Source organism: Amia ocellicauda, chromosome 17 (genome assembly GCF_036373705.1).
Source record: "Amia ocellicauda isolate fAmiCal2 chromosome 17, fAmiCal2.hap1, whole genome shotgun sequence".
NCBI classification, from domain to species: Eukaryota; Metazoa; Chordata; class Actinopteri; order Amiiformes; family Amiidae; genus Amia; species Amia ocellicauda.
This window is the reverse complement of record NC_089866.1, coordinates 27,587,390-27,607,500: the sequence shown is the minus strand read 5'-3', so window position 1 is coordinate 27,607,500 and position 20,111 is coordinate 27,587,390. Positions and strand designations below refer to the sequence as shown.

Below are 20,111 nucleotides of genomic sequence, written 5' to 3'. Positions count from 1 at the left end.
TTGGATTTAATACATATATTTCCATTCAATCTTGTACTTTCTAAAACTTGTTTTAATACATTTCCAGGGAAGTTTCTTAATTCTGCAGCATGAACGGTTTAAAATCACTGCTTTAGTTAATGTATTCCTGTCAGTACTTAATTACAGTGCCTTAATCAAGTCTCCTCTCCGCCATCTGCTTTATTGGCCCAGGCTAAATGTTCATTTTGTTAAATCTGTCATCCTTAAATCATAACCTGAAGCTTTGGAATAGATCTGTTGACCTTCCTTGGACCTTATCTGACATGATACCTAAAATTAAATGCAGTATTTTAGATTCATTCATATAATTTGCCATCTTTGTCCATTACTCTCTCCTGTGTAGAGACTCACCCAATTGAAGAGATCCATATCATATTATTGGAGAAAAGCTTGAAATGCAAACTCGCAAAATAGATTTAATAAATGTTATACTTCTCAAAGGGACTTTGGTCTTTGGTACATACTACCTCAGGGGCAAAATCATGTCTCTTCTTTTAGTGCTCAGAGTAAATATTTTTTTGAAAACATTGTAATTTGTATTGGCATTAATTGACTGAAAAAAATAATAAGAAATATATATATTTTTAAGTATTAAATCATTCTGGGTTGTCCAGTTCTAATGCTTTTTGCCCCCAAATGAAGCTGGTGATTGGCCAGTGTACCTCTTATGTGCCTGCATGATTCATGTAATGATTGTGATATTTCATGTTATTTAGGTACTTGATTTAAACCTAGTGTTATTATTATGATTATTTTTATTTCTTGGCAGATGCCCTTATCCAGGGCGACTTGCAACATAAGTCCAAAAATACAGTTAGGTAAAGGCATCAATCATTACAAATTCAATTTACATAAAACATAGCAATTCAAAATGTAATACATTTTACAACTTCCATTTACATTTTACAATTTACACAGGCAAGTACAGTAAGTGAGGTCATACATCCTGGACGGTAAAAGCTAAGTGCTGTTATTGTGATTTATATAATGTATGTAGTGGCTCTCAGGTAATGTGAAGTATTCCTTAATGAGTTTAAGTTTACCACTCTTTGTCTGTGAACCAGGTGTGGCTACCTGCTATGAAAGCAAAGGGTCTGGAGATCTCTGGCACGTTTGCCAGAAGAATGGGAATCATACAGATGGAGCTGTCCCTCACCAACAAAGCCATGCAGGTCATGACTGACTTTGCAATCCAGTTCAACAGGAACAGGTGACTGTGCCAGTGGGAATGTGGGTGGCATCAAGTCTGTTAAAAGCTCTCCCTCCATTTGTAATCTCTCTGTCATGCATTATCAATTACCAGCTATTGTCAAAGCATTTGTCTTCATTGACCCTGGTAGTGATCTGTATATTACTAACTTGAAATTGTTCACCAGCCAAAATTGCACAAACCAACATGCTATTGTTCTGTCTCTAAGGATGACACTTCTACTTTCTGACTGTCTTGATGCAAGCAGTTAACCCTCTGAGAAGTTGGCTGAAGAGACTTGGCATATAGTATGATCACATGATTACCAAATACATGGATAATCTCCTTATTCATAGAAGGTGTCTGTTTGCATTGTGCAGACTAAATAATAAAACACCCCTGTTTGTGCCTGTTAATAGACTACCACAGACTAGACTAAAAAAATGTAAATGTTTTAGAATTTTCTAATATTGGGTGTAGCAGGTTTTGGGAGCTTTAAAGTAATTTAATCTAAAACCAATTTGTCATTTTAGATTTCACTATGCTTGTTAAGTCACTGGAAAGGATGACTTTTGTAAATAAGATTATTTATTTATTTATTTTTTAGTGGTGCTTCTGATAAAAGCCCAGTGTGCAAAGTTGCCTGAGCAATCTTTGTTCATTGCACACCACCAAATCTGTGTAGTTTCTGAGGGATATGCAGGTTCACAAAGTTAGTCCCAGTTGCATCAAATCATTCTGTGTTTGTAGTGTGAAAAACTACAACTGTAACAATTTGCATTCCTGAGAGAGGGTGCTTTCTCATCCCTCATGAAGAAGTATGGAATCATAGCAGTGGAGTCTGATTGGCAATTCAAAACTTGGTTACGGAGGGGAATTAATAATTTGCAAATTTTATAGATAAGGGTTTCCCCTCCTGAGGGGAAAAGTGCACCCAAACCATTCCAGGAAAAGGCCCCCACAGCATAACAAGGTCAAGCAGTCAGGCCTGTAACTTTCTCTTGGTGTATGCCACACATGCACTCACCTACTAGTAGCAATAAATGCCTCTATCTGAGAAGTGCAAGTTTTCTGCAGCTTGTGATCAGAGATACTATTTTGTTTTAATTTCACTATTGGTACAAAATACTATTGTTTGGTTTTCTCTTTATTTCCTTCACTAGTTTTGGGCTGTCTCCTGCAGCAGCCCTCCAGGTGCACACACCCCTCACCCCAAACCAGACTATTGAGGTGACGCTGCCCCTCAGTACGGTGGGCCCGGTCATGAAGATGGACCCACTGAACAACCTGCAGGTGAGTGAGTGAGTGAATGAATGAATGAATTTGACAGTTTTTTACAAAAACACAAAAATATCCTCAAAGATAAAGGATTAAAACACAATAATGTAAAATTACTGATTTCCATTGTGGTCCTCAAGCAGCTAACAGAAAAAAGACAAATTTGGCATGCTAAACTATTCCCATGCAATATACTACAGCATATAAACCTCACATACAAAAATTATCACACAACACACATTATCCCATGGCACTTCCAAGTCTTCGTGGCAATTTTTAAAAACCGCACACATAATCAACCACCTTCCCATCCAACCCTATTTCACTTATGCTTGCTCTCTTAGCCACCTTATTACACATGTTAAAAAAGGTATATAAATAATTTTGATTTTCTTTAGGTGATCTATTCCAGTCTGCAGCACCAATGTTTTGAAAAGTATTTTTCCCTACAATATTTCTAAACCATGTGGTTGTTAGGTTAGCCAAACTAGCCCTCGTATTATGATTATGTATATCTGGGATAAAATTTTAAATACTCAAAAAGTAGACTGGACCTAAATTTATACATTTTAAAAACAATTATATGATTTAATAGGGAAACCCTTTATTCAACCTTAACCCAATTTAACTGATTAAAATGGTTATTGTCAAGATGAGTCCTGGGATGAACCTTCAGTATGATTCTAACCAATTTATTTTGAGATTGTATTGTAATTGATCTCGCAAGGCTATTGGAGTGCTATTATACCATGTGCAACAGGCATAGTCATAATGGCACTGTATTATTGCTGTTGCCAGTGTCCTTGTGGTATTACAATGAAGACATTTAGAAATTCTAGCCAAAAACTTTATCCTTGAATTATGACTTTATAACAAGGTGCTTACAACATAAACTAGCATCACACAATTAAATTAAAACCCTGTTTCTACCTAGGTCAAAATAGATAAGGTGTACATGGGCGTGTACGATAGATGAGAAGAGAATGGTTAAGCTACAGAAGTCAGGAGAGACATGCTGCATGATAGAGAAAAAGTTTTTTGGAAATGTTTAAGGCAAGGGATACAACCTGTATGGAAGCCTTTTAAGGTATTTTATGCAGATTTGAGATTTTGCCAACAAATGAATTAAAAAAAATAAAAACAATTTTTAATTGGTTATTTTAATATTGCTTTATTCACTTTTACATAATACCAGTGATATGTCTACATTGGTGTAGCATACAGATACTGAAAGAATGTTAACAATTGGTTTTATAGTGAAAATTATTTTAATTCACACAGATTAGTACAGTGGTTCTCGGTCCTGTCCTGGAGTACACCTACCCTGCAGGTTTTTGTTGCAATCAAGCTCTTAAATTTCCTAAATTATAGCCTTTTAATAATTTTTAACAGTAGGGGTTTTAAGGTAACTAATTAAGGAACCAACTTTTTATCATTTACACAATTATACAGTCAGATGCAATCAAATTAGTTAAATTAAGGGTTAAATTAAGTAATTGAGCTCAGTTGGAATGGTACTCCAGGACAGGATTGAGAACCACTGGATTAGTACATGACTCCAAAAGTATTCTACAATCTGAATCATTGCTCTACTCTAGAGCCTATAGATTTATGCTAGTTTTTACATAGATGCAATTTAAAGTGGACTGTGTAATTTTTGTTTACAGGTAATCCATATAAACAAAATAGAACATCCCCTTGTAGTTTAAAATAAGTTCTCAAACAGTAACCATGTTTTTATTTATTTTTACAAGCACACGTTTTATCTATATGTATTGGTTTTGCTTTTGTTATCCCAGTAAAAGCACCAATCAGCAAAATCAGGCGTACGCATGTTAACTTTAATTTGTATTTCATTCAATACAGAAAGTGTCAGAAACGGCGAATCAGTGTAAGCCCCTTGATCAGTGGTGTCCAAACTACGGCCCATTAATTTATAAACGGCCCGCGACATGGTCTGTAAATGAATTAAAGTTAAATGTTGCCCACGTGACAATTTTTCCTCCATAAGTTAGGCTATATGCTACACTACAGAGCACAACAGTCATGCTATGCCTCGGTTCCACTGGCTTAAGAGTCTGTGCCGTGCCATGCCGTGCCGGACGCGTCTGTCCTGTAAACAGCATAATACATACACGTTTCTGTTAAGAGAGATTAGGAAGAGCTAAACATGTAGACAACATTATATTCAGACAAGCATGTTCACATAAGAATATGGTTCCATGTGCAACAATAATAATAAATATCAAATATGTATTGTTATTATTATCATTGTCATTTGTGCTAGTATATATGTCTTTTAAACGGCACAGCGTGACTTCCTTAACTTATTACTCGTACTACAGATTTGTAACTGCAAACAATATTTTTTGCCGTATTATTTATAATTTACTTATCAGACATCCTTAACCAGGGCAAGTTACAGTTGGAACAAAATACACATGTTTCACGATTAATCATCCAGCTACAATATAGCAGGTTATAATTTAACTAAAGTGTGCGCGTCTCAGTCATGGCGTTTATGGATGCGTTTATTTTACCAGTCCTTAATGTTTTAGAGGGAACCCCACATCTGCTGTATTAATGTATTCATTAATTTAACTTGTAAATGGACACGTTAATTAAATCGTGTTCGCCTTCACACTGACTGTCTCTGCGGATTGTCCTGCACACCATTCACAAAACACCTGAAACACTGGCCAGTTATTCATAAAATATTAAGAATATCGGCTGCTACCGCTTCGATTATTATCCTTCAGTTTATTTTAACTAGTCGGGCACTGCACCGGTCCTGTTAAATCCAAGTTTTTAATGCACTAGGATATTAACTGTTAGCAGTCATTGTTTCTGTATGTGGATTTCACTCCATGCTGCTAATAAACTTGTAATTTCTTCTTGATTGCACACGGCACTTGAGATTATATCTTCCGATACAATGTATCTGATCTCCTCACTGTGTCTCAAGTCAAACGCACACCTCCGCTGCTGATAGCGAATCATGTCCTCAGTGGGCGGGATGGACGCTTACGGACACGCTAGAACCAGCAAGTTAACCGTCGACAAAACACAGACGCGTCCAGACGCTTAGCCAGTGGAAACACGGCATAGTGTCACTGTGCAACTCAGTCTCAGTAGAGAACATCAACAGGTCGCCCAATCAGGCGTGTCATATTTTTCGTGCCTCATAAAGGCAAGTAACCAATCAGACTTCAGAGAGCTTGTGACAGATTATAATTATTTTAAATGGGGAAACCAGTAAAAGATAATACAGTACGGGAGTTTGCAAATGTTATGCTGTGGAATATAAGTAAAATGTACTGTTTTATTTAGTTACATTTTGCATTGAATAAATACTGTTATTAACAACCCGACTAATTGCATTTCCATCGGATTTTATTGTTCCAATGTACATTTTTATTACATACAACATGATCAGGTAGCCTATATATGTGCCAATATAAAGCTACATACCTGTCTAACAATTATAATAATGAATGCAATTCAGTAATCTGGCATCTGCAAGCAAGGCAATTATTTTCTTATGTATTTATTAATAATCATATTCAAATGCATGATTATGACATGCAGTATGTTAGAAAATATTAATATTATTATAATATTACATAGGTTTATCTAGCCTATTTATTTTTCCATATCGTAGTACTCTGTTAGTACTCTCAAGTTATTTTTGTTTAAAGAGAAAACTAGAAGTGCAATGACAAGCTTAGCATTTTCCAAAAGCAGCTTCATTTTGCGCAGTCCTACCACAGACTGGACCCGACCAGTCCCTCATTAAGACCCCACGCAAAGAGGAAGCAAACATTGTTTGGCTGGATGTATATTTGTGAGCAGATGTTTTTTGTGACTGAACAACAGTCACCTGAGAACCAGCTCCAGTGACTCCCATCTATGGGACATTCTGCCAGTGACAACGACAGGGAATAAAATTTAACACCCGCCACCCACCAAATGCGGGTAGATTTAGCCAGTGGCGAATATTTATTTAACAAAGTTGTTGTGTTAGATAAGTATTTATCAATTGCATCAATTACAATCTATTAATTTATGGGGAAACAATTTGCGATAGAGATTTTTTTGCTGCGTAACGGAGATTCTGCTGAAGAGAAACATGCGGTTTGTTTACATTGCGTCTTTGTTGGTGTGCATGGTATTTACCAATGGATTTTTTACCCAATCACAGACCGTGACTCTAAGAATATCTACCCAATCCAATGAAATCCTTTTAATGACGTGCAGAGACCCAGAGAAGGGAGTAGCACTGAAGAGGAAGAGGAGTGTGAATAGCAATAATGTGTAAACATCCCTTATAACACTTGCAAGTATAAAACACTGTGGGAGCATGTTTCTTCTATCCAGATCCTTTTCCCTCATATACAGTGCATCCGGAAAGTATTCACAGCGCTTCACTTTTTCCACATTTTGTTATGTTACAGCCTTATTCCAAAATGGATTAAATTAATTATTTTCCTCAAAATTCTACAAACAATACCCCATAATGACAACGTGAAAGAAGTTTATTTGAAATCTTTGTAAATGTATTAAAAATAAATAACAATAAAAGCACATGTACATAAGTATTCACAGCCTTTGCCATGACACTCAAAATTGAGCTCAGGTGCATCCTGTTTCCACTGATCATCCTTGAGGTGTTTCTACAACTTGATTGGAGTCCACCTGTGGTAAATTCAGTTGATTGGACGTGATTTGGAAAGTCACACACCTGTCTACACTCACCTAAAGGATTATTAGGAACACCTGTTCAATTTCTCATTAATGCAATTATCTAACCAACCAATCACATGGCAGTTGCTTCAATGCATTTAGGGGTGTGGTCCTGGTCAAGACAATCTCCTGAACTCCAAACTGAATGTCTGAATGGGAAAGAAAGGTGATTTAAGCAATTTTGAGCGTGGCATGGTTGTTGGTGCCAGATGGGCCGGTCTGAGTATTTCACAATCTGCTCAGTTACTGGGATTTTCATGCACAACCATTTCTAGGGTTTACAAAGAATGGTGTGAAAAGGGAAAAACATCCAGTATGCGGCAGTCCTGTGGGCGAAAATGCCTTGTTGATGCTAGAGGTCAGAGGAGAATGGGCCGACTGATTCAAGCTGATAGAAGATCAACTTTGACTGAAATAACCACTCGTTACAACCGAGTTATGGAGCAAAGCATTTGTGAAGCCACAACATGTACAACCTTGAGGCGGATGGGCTACAACAGCAGAAGACCCCACCGGGTACCACTCATCTTCACTACAAATAGGAAAAAGAGGCTACAATTTGCACAAGCTCGCCAAAATTGGACAGTTGAAGACTGGAAAAATGTTGCCTGGTCTGATGAGTCTCGATTTCTGTTGAGACATTCAGATGGTAGAGTCAGAATTTGGCATAAACAGAATGAGAACATGGATCCATCATGCCTTGTTACCACTGTGCAGGCTGGTGGTGGTGGTGTAATGGTGTGGGGGATGTTTTCTTGGCACACTTTAGGCCCCTTAGTGCCAATTGGGCATCGTTTAAATGCCACGGCCTACCTGAGCATTGTTTCTGACCATGTCCATCCCTTTATGACCACCATGTACCCATCCTCTGATGGCTACTTCCAGCAGGATAATGCACCATGTCACAAAGGTTGAATCATTTCAAATTGGTTTCTTGAACATGACAATGAGTTCACTGTACTAAACTGGCCCCCACAGTCACCAGATCTCAACCCAATAGAGCATCTTTGGGATGTGGTGGAACGGGAGCTTCGTGCCCTGGATGTCCATCAACTGCAAGATGCTATCCTATCAATATGGGCCAACATTTCTAAAGAATGCTTTCAGCACCTTGTTGAATCAATGCCACGTAGAATTAAGGCAGTTCTGAAGGCGAAAGGGGGTCAAACACAGTATTAGTATGGTGTTCCTAATAATCCTTTAGGTGAGTGTATATAAGGTCCCAGAGTTAACAGTGCATGTCAGAGCACAAACCAATCCATGAAGTCCAAGGAATTGTCTGTAGACCTCAGAGGCAGGATTGTATCGAGGCACCGATCTGGGTAAGGGTACAGAAACATTTCTGCAGCATTGAAGGTCCCAATGAGCACAGTGGCCTCCATCATCCGTAAATGGAAGAAGTTTGGAGTCAGAGAGGTGACCAATAACCCGATTGTCACTCTGACAGAGTTTCAGCGTGTCTCTGTGGAGAGAGGAGAACCTTCCAGAAGAACAGCCATCTCTGCAGCACTCCACCAATCAGGCCTGTATGGTAGAGTGGCCAGACGGAAGCCACTCCTCAGTAAAAGGCACACGACAGCCCGCCTGGAGTTTGCCAAAAGGCACCTGAAGGACTCTCAGACCCTGAGAAACATAATTCTCTGGTCTGATGAAACAAAGATTGAACTCTTTGGCCTGAATGGCAAGCATCATGTCTGGAGGAAACCAGGCTCCACTCATCACCTGGTCAATACCATCCCTACAGTGAAGCAGGGTGGTGGCAGCATCATGCTGTGGGGATGTTTTTCAGAGGCAGGAACTGGGAGACTAGTCATGATCAAGGGATAGATGAATGCAGCAATGTACAGAGACATCCTTGATGAAAACCTGCTCCAGAGCACTCTGGACCTCAGACTGGGGCGAAGGTTCATCTTCCAACAGGACAACAACCCTAAGCACACAGCCAAGATAACAAAGGAGTGGCTACAGGACAACTCTGTGAATGTCCTTGAGTGGCCAGCCAGACCCAGACTTGAACCCGATTGAACATCTCTGGAGAGATCTGAAAATGGCTGTGCACCTGATGGAGCTTGAGAGGCCCTGCAAAGAAGAATGGGAGAAACTGCCCAAAAATAGGTGTGCCAAGCTTGTAGCATCATACTCAAAAAGACTTGAGGCTGTAATTGGTGCCAAAGGTGCTTCAACAAAGTATTGAGCAAAGGCTCTGAATACTTATGTACATGTGCTTTTATTGTTTTTTATTTTTAATACATTTGCAAAGATTTCAAAAACTTCTTTCACGTTGTCATTATGGGGTATTGTTTGTAGAATTTTGAGGGAATTCATTAATTTAATCCATTTTGGAATAAGGCTGTAACATAACAATGTGGAAAAAGTGAAGCGCTGTGAATACTTTCCGGATGCACTGTACACCTGTCTAGTCTATACAGGTGTACAATTAGCTTTTGTTATGGTTAATTACCTGAATAAATGCCACGTTTTAACATGTTCACCACACATTTACGCACCCTCTTGCATTTTTGGTGATGTTTGCCTAGTGGCTGGTAAGTTCTACCAGACACAGGAGCTAGTGGCCAAAAAGATAATTTTATCCCCTGGACAACAACCAACCACATGACTATAGTGACACACTTGGCACCAAATCACAGCTTCACTGCTCACATTAGTTGGGTCAATTCCCCCATGACAAGCCTTCTGTTTTGATCAGGCTATAGTGAGGATAAGTCCCATTCCTGTTTATTTTAGTATGCTGTAATTGTGATGCTGTGATAAGTAGTCTCTTAATTACATTACTATATTGTCACTGTGATGTGACACACCAATATGAAAACCAACTTTATTTAGTCTTACCCGTACTCATTATTTTCTATGATTTCATACTCGGTTCACACCACCTCACATACAGTGTATAATGTTATTGTATCTGTGAGCAGGTTTTCTAAGATTTATTTATTTATTTACATTATATTCTAGTGATTGTACTTTAATATAATTAATTTAATATAATTTAAGTAATTATTTGCTTAGATTTTTATGCAGCCCCTGAAAATACTCAAACTTTCACATCTAGCCATTTGAGAAAGTTTGCACACCCCTGCCCTTGATGAGTATACCCTGGTTTTCAGTAAAACAACTATACTAATAAAAATACTAGGGTTGGGCGATATGACTTAAAATTAATCTCTCTTTTTAGAAGTTTGGGCGATATACGATGTATATCTCGGTATTTCTTGTTTTTATCCAATCAAGCTACAAAATAAGACCAAAGACATTCAAACTACAAGTATTTCGTTAATCATTAAATATACAAAAATAACAAATACTACATGCAGGCTGTCTTAGTAAATATATGCAGAATGCAACATATTACAGCGCAAGTGGTGTGTGATTACTATTACGTGCGTTATGTTATGGGATGTATACATATACATGCATACATACAGATACACATGATTTAATGTCACATAACACCACAAGTAATAGTAATCCCACAAGACATGCGCTGTAAAATGCTATAGATTCAGGCAGATTTTCCACATCCGGGTTTATAGTTGCGCATTTAACATCTGCTAGACAGGGACATTTCTTCTCTGACTGTCGCGGCTCGATTCTACTTTTTGGTGCAGCACATGTTAATACAAAATAGTTAATAACTAGAAGTTGTATGCAACTTTTAAGGCTTTCATGTTGTATCAGTAGGTTTCAGATTTGAGCAGGCATTTATAATTTAAATGCATGTTATTAAATGTGTAATTTTCAGTTCTAATCCAATTTGGTATAGATTTGAGGTTTTCAATTTTTTGTCACTTAAAGTGTGTATTTCAATGTCAGTGAAGTATAATATTAATTTCTTGATTGCATCCATCAGTTATGTAAGGTACCATTATATTTTTCAATTAATTCTAGCATATATGTGAAGTTTTAAATGTATCATTCAAAATGCAGAATGCAATTCCCAAGTTTGGCCACATGTTAGAGGTAGAGGTCTACATAAGGAATGTGAAGCTGTCATTTTGGTTGGTGTATAGCAGCCAGGTTTTGTGTCCTATCAACTTGGCTTCAACTTTGACAGACCTTTCTGTTAGTTTAATCACTGACAATTTAAGTACAATAGGCTATAGTTCTGAAGATATTTTCTGTCATGAGTGACATATTGTAACACAATTTGGTGAGTTTTTGAATTTTGCTTATAGGTTTTTCTGGGGTCAATTTCATGCTTTAATAAATACGTATATTTTGCATTCATGCACAGTCATTTTTTGTGGCTGCCATGTTTTTGAATGCAGTCACTTGCCTCTTGTAGACGTGAGAGATAGCAGTGTCTATGTAAGACATGCAAAGTTTCAGGGCACTGGGCTTTATCGTTATGGAGTAGTAGCCGTTTTCATATTCGCACGCGGATTCATGTTAAATCCAACATTACGGCTAAACCATGTACCCCACAAACTTAATTCTCTGGTTTTCTCTTCAAGGCAGAGGCATTCACACGTGCAGAGTTTCATGTGTGTACTGCATTCCAGTGTGCAGGAAATGTGTAACTTGTCTGAAGCGGCGCATACATTTTTTTTCATTGGCTCAGAGCACCCATGTTTTTTACTGGGGCAACTCGCCTTTAACAACCTTGTTAGTACTCTGTACTAGTGTGATGCATGCCAATTTGTGGCACAGTGGGTATAAGTGGCATGGAGTAGAAGGCACCAAAGCTTGAATCAGAAAACGCAGCCTGGTGGACAAAGCGTGAGACCGAGCAACTTCTGATGAACAAGCATAATAGTAGGCCATAAGGTATGCATGTGTATAAAGTGTCTGTTGGTTTTGGAGAAGATTTTTGTAGCATTCCACAATTTCGCCTCTAATCGCAACATGGCGGCGGCACCATGTGACCGACACGTGTAGTTTTCACTGCATTTGTAGGTATACTTTGTGTCTACAACAGTTGCGAGTTTCATGAGTTTTAATGCATGTGTGAGCGTTTTAGGGGCATTAGAAGTTTTGGCAGAAGAAAATAAAAATAAAAAATCCTAACGGAAACAATAGGCTGTTAATAAAAGCTGTTGTACCACTTCACCATCTAATGAAACTTTGCATTGCTTATTAAAATGCAAACAAACTATTATTCTTTCATTTTTATGCAAATTATATCAGTCTAAATTAGCAGGGGTTCGTGGAGCGATCACTTATTGTCGGGGGTGCCTGCAGATCGAGTTTAGCCCGGCAACGAGAGCGAGGCGGAACGTGTGCGCTGGCGGAACGTGTGCGCTTGCGCATCAAAGTTTCTTTTGTCTATTTTGCTTATTCTGTGTCCGTTCACTCTCCTCCATGTCTGTTTGTGTTTCTGATGCACATTTCTTGCCGCATCAGACACATGTGGAAGAACCGGGAAGAACGCAAAGCGTCCTAATGACGAAAAATATTGCCGTAAAGAGTGGGATTTGCGACACCACGATATAAACGCTATAGCATAATATGAAACTTCATACGATATATATTGTCATATCGCACAGCCCTAGTAAATAATAAAGACAATGGAACATTGTAACCTTAACATGTGTTTTAACTATAATAAAAAGACTCCCTTTCATTCAGAGTTTGTCTCAACATTATATATTTTTCGGTATATAATAATAATATATGGGTAAATTGCAATGAACTTGCAGATTTAGTACGGAGCTGCGTGTTAAACACTAATAAATAGTCTAATAAATAGTACATTTTAATTTGGTTAAATGATCCCGGAGATTGCTTGTTCCTCCGATATACCAAATTTCTGTTGCCCAGCTTACATTAAGCTTTTTGGGGGTCTTCTGTGTATTTAGCAGAAAATTCAAAACGGCAGATGTTTATCGAAACGTGTTTTATGTTTCCATATTGCACAACACTTCGCTGTAAATGTCTGATGAAGAAACAATGCAGAATAACGCAGAGTAGTCCCACAGGCATGCTGGCAGGAGGGGGTGCTTTTCAGAAGAAGGAAAATTGAGGGGCTTATTATATCCAACAACTTTTATTTAAGTAATGTGTAGTATACAAATCACATGTTTTAATTTAGATTAAGGCTATGAGGAGCATCTGAAATGTGGTTTAGTATTGTAACACTTGCAGGGGTTTCCAAGGAATAGAGACAAATCATCATTGTGGGTGAAGCAACATATCTTGTATTTATTATTACTGCAGTACTCTCATACTGACTCGTCCTTCTGCCTCCCTTCACCTTATATGCCCTTTCTCTATGCTCCTCCCCACCACACCACCGTCACCCTATTAACCCTTTATTGGGTGCGGTGGCATGCTACAGTATTCAAACATTGTCAATTACTATTAATACAAGAAAAAAATCGATGTGATTGTCACGTGATGAACCTTCGAAGGTTTGTAAGAACCTGGAGACCGAACGAACCTTTGAACATTCAAACCTTCAAAGACAACCATAGTTCCCACCGTAAAATCAGAGCTTTGAAGTCAGTGGCTGTTACACTTTTATATTTGAAACACTCAAAGGTGTCTTAGGCTAAATTATCAGCACTTAATTATTAATTAAAAATAAGTCAAGTTTTTGACCGCGATTCTAGGAGATAAACTAAAAATGTACTCTTATATACTTTAGTCCATGCAGATTGTGTGATTGAGATGGGTCATTTGACAGTGTTTTTGTGAAAGTGCAAATTTCATCAGAGATGCTTTTAGAAAAATAACAAAGACGAGGCATGGTAACATGGTATTAAAAAGATGGTAGATTGGAGCAGCATTGTGTTAGAAAACAATCCCATATTCAGCTGACATTGGATTACAAGTTTTTGGAGATTTGGCATTAAAGCAGACAGCACTGTGATGAGCTGGGAGTATATAATGAAATTACCTCCTTTTCTCAGCTGTGACTGAGCACTGGAAACAGTAAGGGGACTGTCAGTGGCAGTGATATAGTGTGTCCATCTATGCATATTGGATTAGCTTCTGTGGCACTAAGGCCCGTGTGTCCACCAAAGTATTTTCTGCAGCTGAAAATGCCCGGTGCTAATCTGAAAACGCCCAGCTGTGAGCGCTTGACAGCGCTTTGGAGGCGCAGCGCTGTTTCAGTGCTATGATACTGAATATCCGCGGAAGTAATGTGTTGGAAGTACCTAATGTCGCAGATAGTTAGTATTGCTAACAAATACTGAATGTAAAATGTCGGCACAAGGTAGAGTAATTGCTCTGGCCCTTGCTCTGGATGAAGGGAAGACTCAAGCATGGAGAGAGAGAGAGAGAGAGGACATTGGACGGTCGGTGTGGTATTTGTCCCGCCCCTCCTCCACTGTGATTGGACGGCTGGGTAAAAAGTGACTGTGACGAGCGCTGCGTTTTACCCAAAGTTGAACATTTTCTCGGCGACCAGAAAAAAATGCCCAGCGCTCAGTGTGGAATAGACACGCAGCACCGCCTCACGCTGCCGGCTTTTTAAATACACGGCCCTCCCATTGCAAATAATTGAAAAAATACGCTGGCATCAGGAAAAAAACGCTTTGGTGGACAAACGGCCTTACCTAGGTAATAAGTCCCTTGGGCTAAAGCTGCAAATGAAGACATACCCAACCTTGTGCAGGAGCCATAGGGAGGCAGCAGACATCTGGGTTAGAGACCCAAAAGGATGGTTGTGCTTTCTGCTCCAGTTCCCAGGCAGGTTGTTTCGCCTGCTGTTCTGTGTACAGGGGATGATGCTCAAGAACACTGTCAGAACTCTTTTATTTAATTCAGGGTTTACATTTGTTTTGAAAATAAGGACCTTTGTATACTTAATTTAAAAAACGTCAACATTCATGGAAAAGGATTTATGAAAGAATGTTGAATGAACTATGGAAAACATGAGACATTTTAAATCAAACCAGAGGCCATTCGACCCATCATGCTTGTTTGGTGCATTAATAACTAAGTGATCACGTCCAGTCCTATTTTTGAATGTTCCAAATTGTCGGCTTCAACCACATAGCTGTGGAGTTTGCTCCAGATTGTCACAACTCTCTGTGTGAAGAAGTGTCTCCTGTTTTCTGTCTTGAATGCCTTGCCAATTTCCATTTGTGTACTTGCAAATATGGTAAAGCACATCTGGTTTTATGTGGTCAATTCCTTTCATGATTTTGAAGACTAGAATCAAGTCCCCATATAGTCTTCTCTGGTCCAGGGTGAAAAGGTTCAGTTCCCTCAGTCTCTCTGAGTATAACATTCCCTTCAAACCTGAAATAAGTCTGGTTGATCGCCTCTGAACTGCCTCTATAGCAGCAATATCTTTCTTGTAGTGTGGTGCCCAGAACTGTACACAGTATTCCAGATGTGGTCTTACTAGTGCATTGTCTTAACATTACTTCCCTTGTTTAAAATTCTACACTTTTGACAATATACCTATAGTGGTTTCAGTAAATCCCAGGAAACAGATGGAAAAGTAACACGTTTATTATACAAAACATAAATACAGGTTAAGCCGGAGCTCTCCTCTAACATGAAGTGAGGAAAAGAACTAGAGATGTGAGCTGGTAGAAGCCCCTTTGTATCTTTGACAGACAATAGGTTACAGCAAATCCAGCTCAATCCAGTTGTACGAGTTCAATTTACCCCATGCATACTGATACAGTTGTTGATCAGGTATTCAAAAGACAGTAACTGTAGGCCTATATATTCAAGAAAAAGTGAGCCTTAAGGCAGAGGCAGAGTGACTTAGAGACCATTGTTTTGTATACAATCCAAGAAACAATTAACCTTGAAGGGGAAGCATGGTGAAATTACTTTGCTAGATTTCTGTAGCATTCTTGCATGAAAACTAATAAAGTAGTTCCCACGAAGGGGTTAATACAAACAAATGATTGCTGCATAGACAAAACTGAAACAATCAATACTATAACAACATGAAACCATAATATAGAAATAATATACAGAACATAATAAAAGTAAATTTTCCCACTACATACCCTAGAATTCTGTTTGCCTTTTTTATTGCTTTATTTGGATGGGGAATGTGATGAGTCCACATAAACTTAGGTCTCTCATGAGTTACTACTTCCAGTTCTATTCCTCCAATGTTGTAATTATAGAGGACATTTTTGTTACCTGCATGTAATACCTTGGGCTTGTCCACATTGAATTTCATCTGCCAGGTGTTGGCCCACAACTGAATATTATCCAAGTACCTTTGAATAACCTGTGCTGCTGAGATTGTATCTGCTAAGCTACCTATTTTAGTATCATCTGCAAATTTGACAGATTTGCTAACTATCTATATCAGAGTCCAGATCATTAATATAGATTAGAAAAAGCAAAGGCCCTAATACTGATCCTTGTGGAACTCCACTAACAACCTCACTCCAGTATGAAGCAGCTCCTCTTATCGACACCCTCTGTTTTTTATACATCAACCAGTTCATAATCCATCTACTTACATTACCCTGAATGCCTACAGCTTCCAATTTTAGGATCAGTCTCTGGTGTGGAACTTTATCAAGTCTTCTGAAAATCTAAGCATATCATATGCTTTCACATGATCTACAGCTGCAGTTGCATGTTAAAAAAAACTTTTAAGCAATTAGTAAGGCATGATCTGCCTCATCTAAACCCATGTTGACTATCACCAAGAATATGGTTTTCATTAAGATGCTCCTCTATTTTCTGTCTAATTATTTTTTCCAAAATTTTGCCAGTAATGCAGGTGAGACTGATTAGTCTGTAATTTCCTGCCTCAGTTTTGTCCCTTTTCTTGTGGATAGGTATTGAAATTTGCAGTTTTCCAATCGGTTGGCACATCCCACATTTTAAGTGACATTTGGAATTTGACATTATAGTTAGCGGCCTATAAATAAATTCCCTTATTTCTCCTATTAAGCCGGACCACTTGCCTCTTCTAGGTTTGGGGATATTTGAATATGCATTAGTTATTGATCATGGTTGTTGCTGTTTTTAGTGTTTTTGTTTTTGTATATAAGTGTAACAATGTTTCTGTACACACTGAGTACAGTGGGATTGTAACTCATTTTAGATGTCCCCTTGTGAGCAGGTTTATTTTGTAAATGAGATTAGCTCTTAGAATCCTTCAGAGAATTCTTTCAATAGTCATTGACTGGTGGTTTGGATATCAGAAATATGAAAGGTATGTGTGCTAACATTTCAGTGTGATAGAGCAACACTCCCTGCATTGGAAATTCCTGCAATGAGCCATTACTGAAGGTCACGCTTAACAAATCTTTACACAGAAAACAAAGCTGCTTCAACACCAATGAAGATGAATACATGCTTTTTTTTTTTTTCTCATTACTTTTTTCATGTTTTTACTATTGTTTCACAATGTGTAGGTGTTCGTATTGATTTGCATTGAAAAGGTTTGTGAAGTAGATGGGTATTGCACAGCCTTCAGAATCTAATGCTTAGTTAGTAAATTTGAAGTGTTTGTGCAACACTGAATTGCTTCCCCATTTGTTCCTGACGTTCTATCCCTTTTTTCTCTTATTATTCTTCAGAATTATATGTAGAATTATACCTTTTTCCTACACCACATGTAACATAAATAAAACATCAAGTGTTATCTGAGATCATACATTTTAACTGCCTTTGACATTTTGTGAGTTAGCAGGCACTGCATCAACCCATCTTGCCATGCTTGCTGACTCTCTGTGTGACTCACAAATACACAACAAATTCATTGTCAGGTGCAAAGATTGAGATGATAGAGAAGAAGATGGTGAAGGATGATGCATCCTGATGCACTCTGTTTTGTTCTCCAATTCTGACAGGTCGCTGTGAAGAACAACATTGACGTATTCTACTTCAGCTGTCTCTATCCCATCAACATCCTGTTTGTGGAGGATGGCAAGATGGGTGAGTGTCTCGTTGCTCATGGCATGCTGTTTAGTTTAATGACCACAGATGAGAGGTGCTGTAATGAATGTCAAACATTTGTTTTCAAAGACCTTGCAATTATGTGGTTACACCACTCTCTGATAGCAGGACGAATAAAAAAGCTTGACAGAATTATTTTCTCTTTGTAAAGAATATCAGTATAAAATATAAATTAATTGTATTGGATTGTAAACAAGCTTTCTACACTCCATTAACTTGGATAACAACCCCTCAGCTCCCACCTCTCCCTTACAGATAACTTGTACACTGTGCATCTACAGGACATAGTTTTGGCATTCTGTTCACACACTGATAACACCTCAACTTCTGAGGATAACCGGGTGAATTAACAAATGTGTGATCAGTCGAGTCCAGGCTGATTTTGACATGATTGAACCAGTGTTTAACAAGTTGCAAACTACCCTGTGTAGAATCCTATTTACAGGCAGTTTGGACATTGCTCAGATTAAAACCAGTGATGTCTGAACTTGTACATCAAGCAGAGACTAAAAATTGAAGTTATTCCTCTCCTCAGAGCGTCAGGTTTTCCTGTCCACCTGGAAAGACATTCCCAATGACAACGAAGCACAATTCCAGATCAAGGACTGTCACCTCAACTCAGGTAGAGTATGTGCACATTCTCTAAGAAATTGCAGGGCACAATAGAAACGGTTCAGATCTGAAGCAGCACAATAAGACTTAAACATATTTAAATTGATACTGGAGAGACCATTTAAAACTGTTAAATTATATAGATTGTCATTAGTTACTCAACGTAAGAAAGTGTGACCACGACTGAAGCATTTTCTAAAACGGAACTGTTTAGTCTTTTCATTTTATTGTATTTATTTTTAAGTGATTTTTTGAAGATATGGGATTTATTTTATGCAATTACTTTTAATTAATTACCTATTACAGGTTTAGAGTTGTTCTGCATTGGACCCCCCGGTCTGTTATACACAGTTTCTCCCTTTCTGAACCTTTTATATTTTTGCATAGTATAATTGAAATTTAAACCGGTGGTGACCATACAGTTTAATGGAAATGGTTTATCTTGGATAATTTTACTTGTAACAGACTTGAAGTTCTTATTCTTCATAGCAAATTAGTCTGCATTCCCAATGTCATACATTTGACCTCTGCAACAATAGCTTACTCCTAATAAACAGATAAGGTAATAACTGTGTGATAATTGCCTGGGTTAATGGCTTGAGGAGTGAATGAATGTCAATGCCCCATTACAAGGCAGACATCCAAAATAAAAATATAGAATATACCCAATGGTGGATGGGACCATCTTATCCAATGTCAGGTCTTACACATTTTTGGCTTCCCTCATTACATACGTGTATTTTACGAAAGACATGGGAGATGGAAACCGTTTTCTAATTTCAAACAGTTCCTTGAGTAGCAGCCATCTTGCTGTGGGCCCTCTTCTTACTTCACATTTTAATGCAGGTCTGTGGTATTTCAATCTAGTGATGTAACTGTCCCATAGGATTTAGTTAGATTGTTGTATAATTAATAAAAATGTTAAATGGTCAAGCTACTGTACTAACTTCATTTTATTTACCAATAGAAAACTATTAGAGTAGTAAATAACCAGGCCATTGGTTACGTGTTCTTGGACCAAAAAGCTGTTCGGTCATGCAGTGTTCGCTACATTATTATGTATTTGACAAACATGTTTTTATCACCTATTTGTCGCACTCTTTATCAACAAAAGGAAATTGCTTAGATGGAAACGGCTTTGTGTTTTCCCTATTTGCATATTAACTTTTGAAAATAAAATCAAGCGTCCTTGTCCATTAATTAACTGTCTTGAACCACTTTTTCATTACGTTAGGTAGGCCTACACAATAATTTCAGAACAAGCCATTTAACACTAGAACTGCCAACATTTTGCACTACATACAACTGCCGCACCCGCATAATGTGCGGCTCCTTTATAAAACAGCTGTATGACGAAAATCAAAAACAAAGAGTTGGATAAAACTTGATAGTTTTACATATGAACATCTCAATA

General features: G+C 38.1%; 1 protein-coding gene across 6 annotated transcripts in view; it reads left to right on the top strand.

The window, feature by feature from the left end:
- Positions 1–20,111, top strand: part of ap1b1 (adaptor related protein complex 1 subunit beta 1) — a 104,001-nt gene that overhangs the window by 51,592 nt on the left and 32,298 nt on the right. For all 6 annotated transcript variants that reach the window (XM_066689634.1, XM_066689636.1, XM_066689635.1 and 3 more), the window contains 4 exons: positions 1,086–1,231; positions 2,374–2,503; positions 17,980–18,064; positions 18,621–18,707. In XM_066689634.1, coding sequence (XP_066545731.1) covers positions 1,086–1,231; positions 2,374–2,503; positions 17,980–18,064; positions 18,621–18,707 — 448 coding nt within the window. The remainder of the gene's footprint in view (positions 1–1,085; positions 1,232–2,373; positions 2,504–17,979; positions 18,065–18,620; positions 18,708–20,111) is intronic.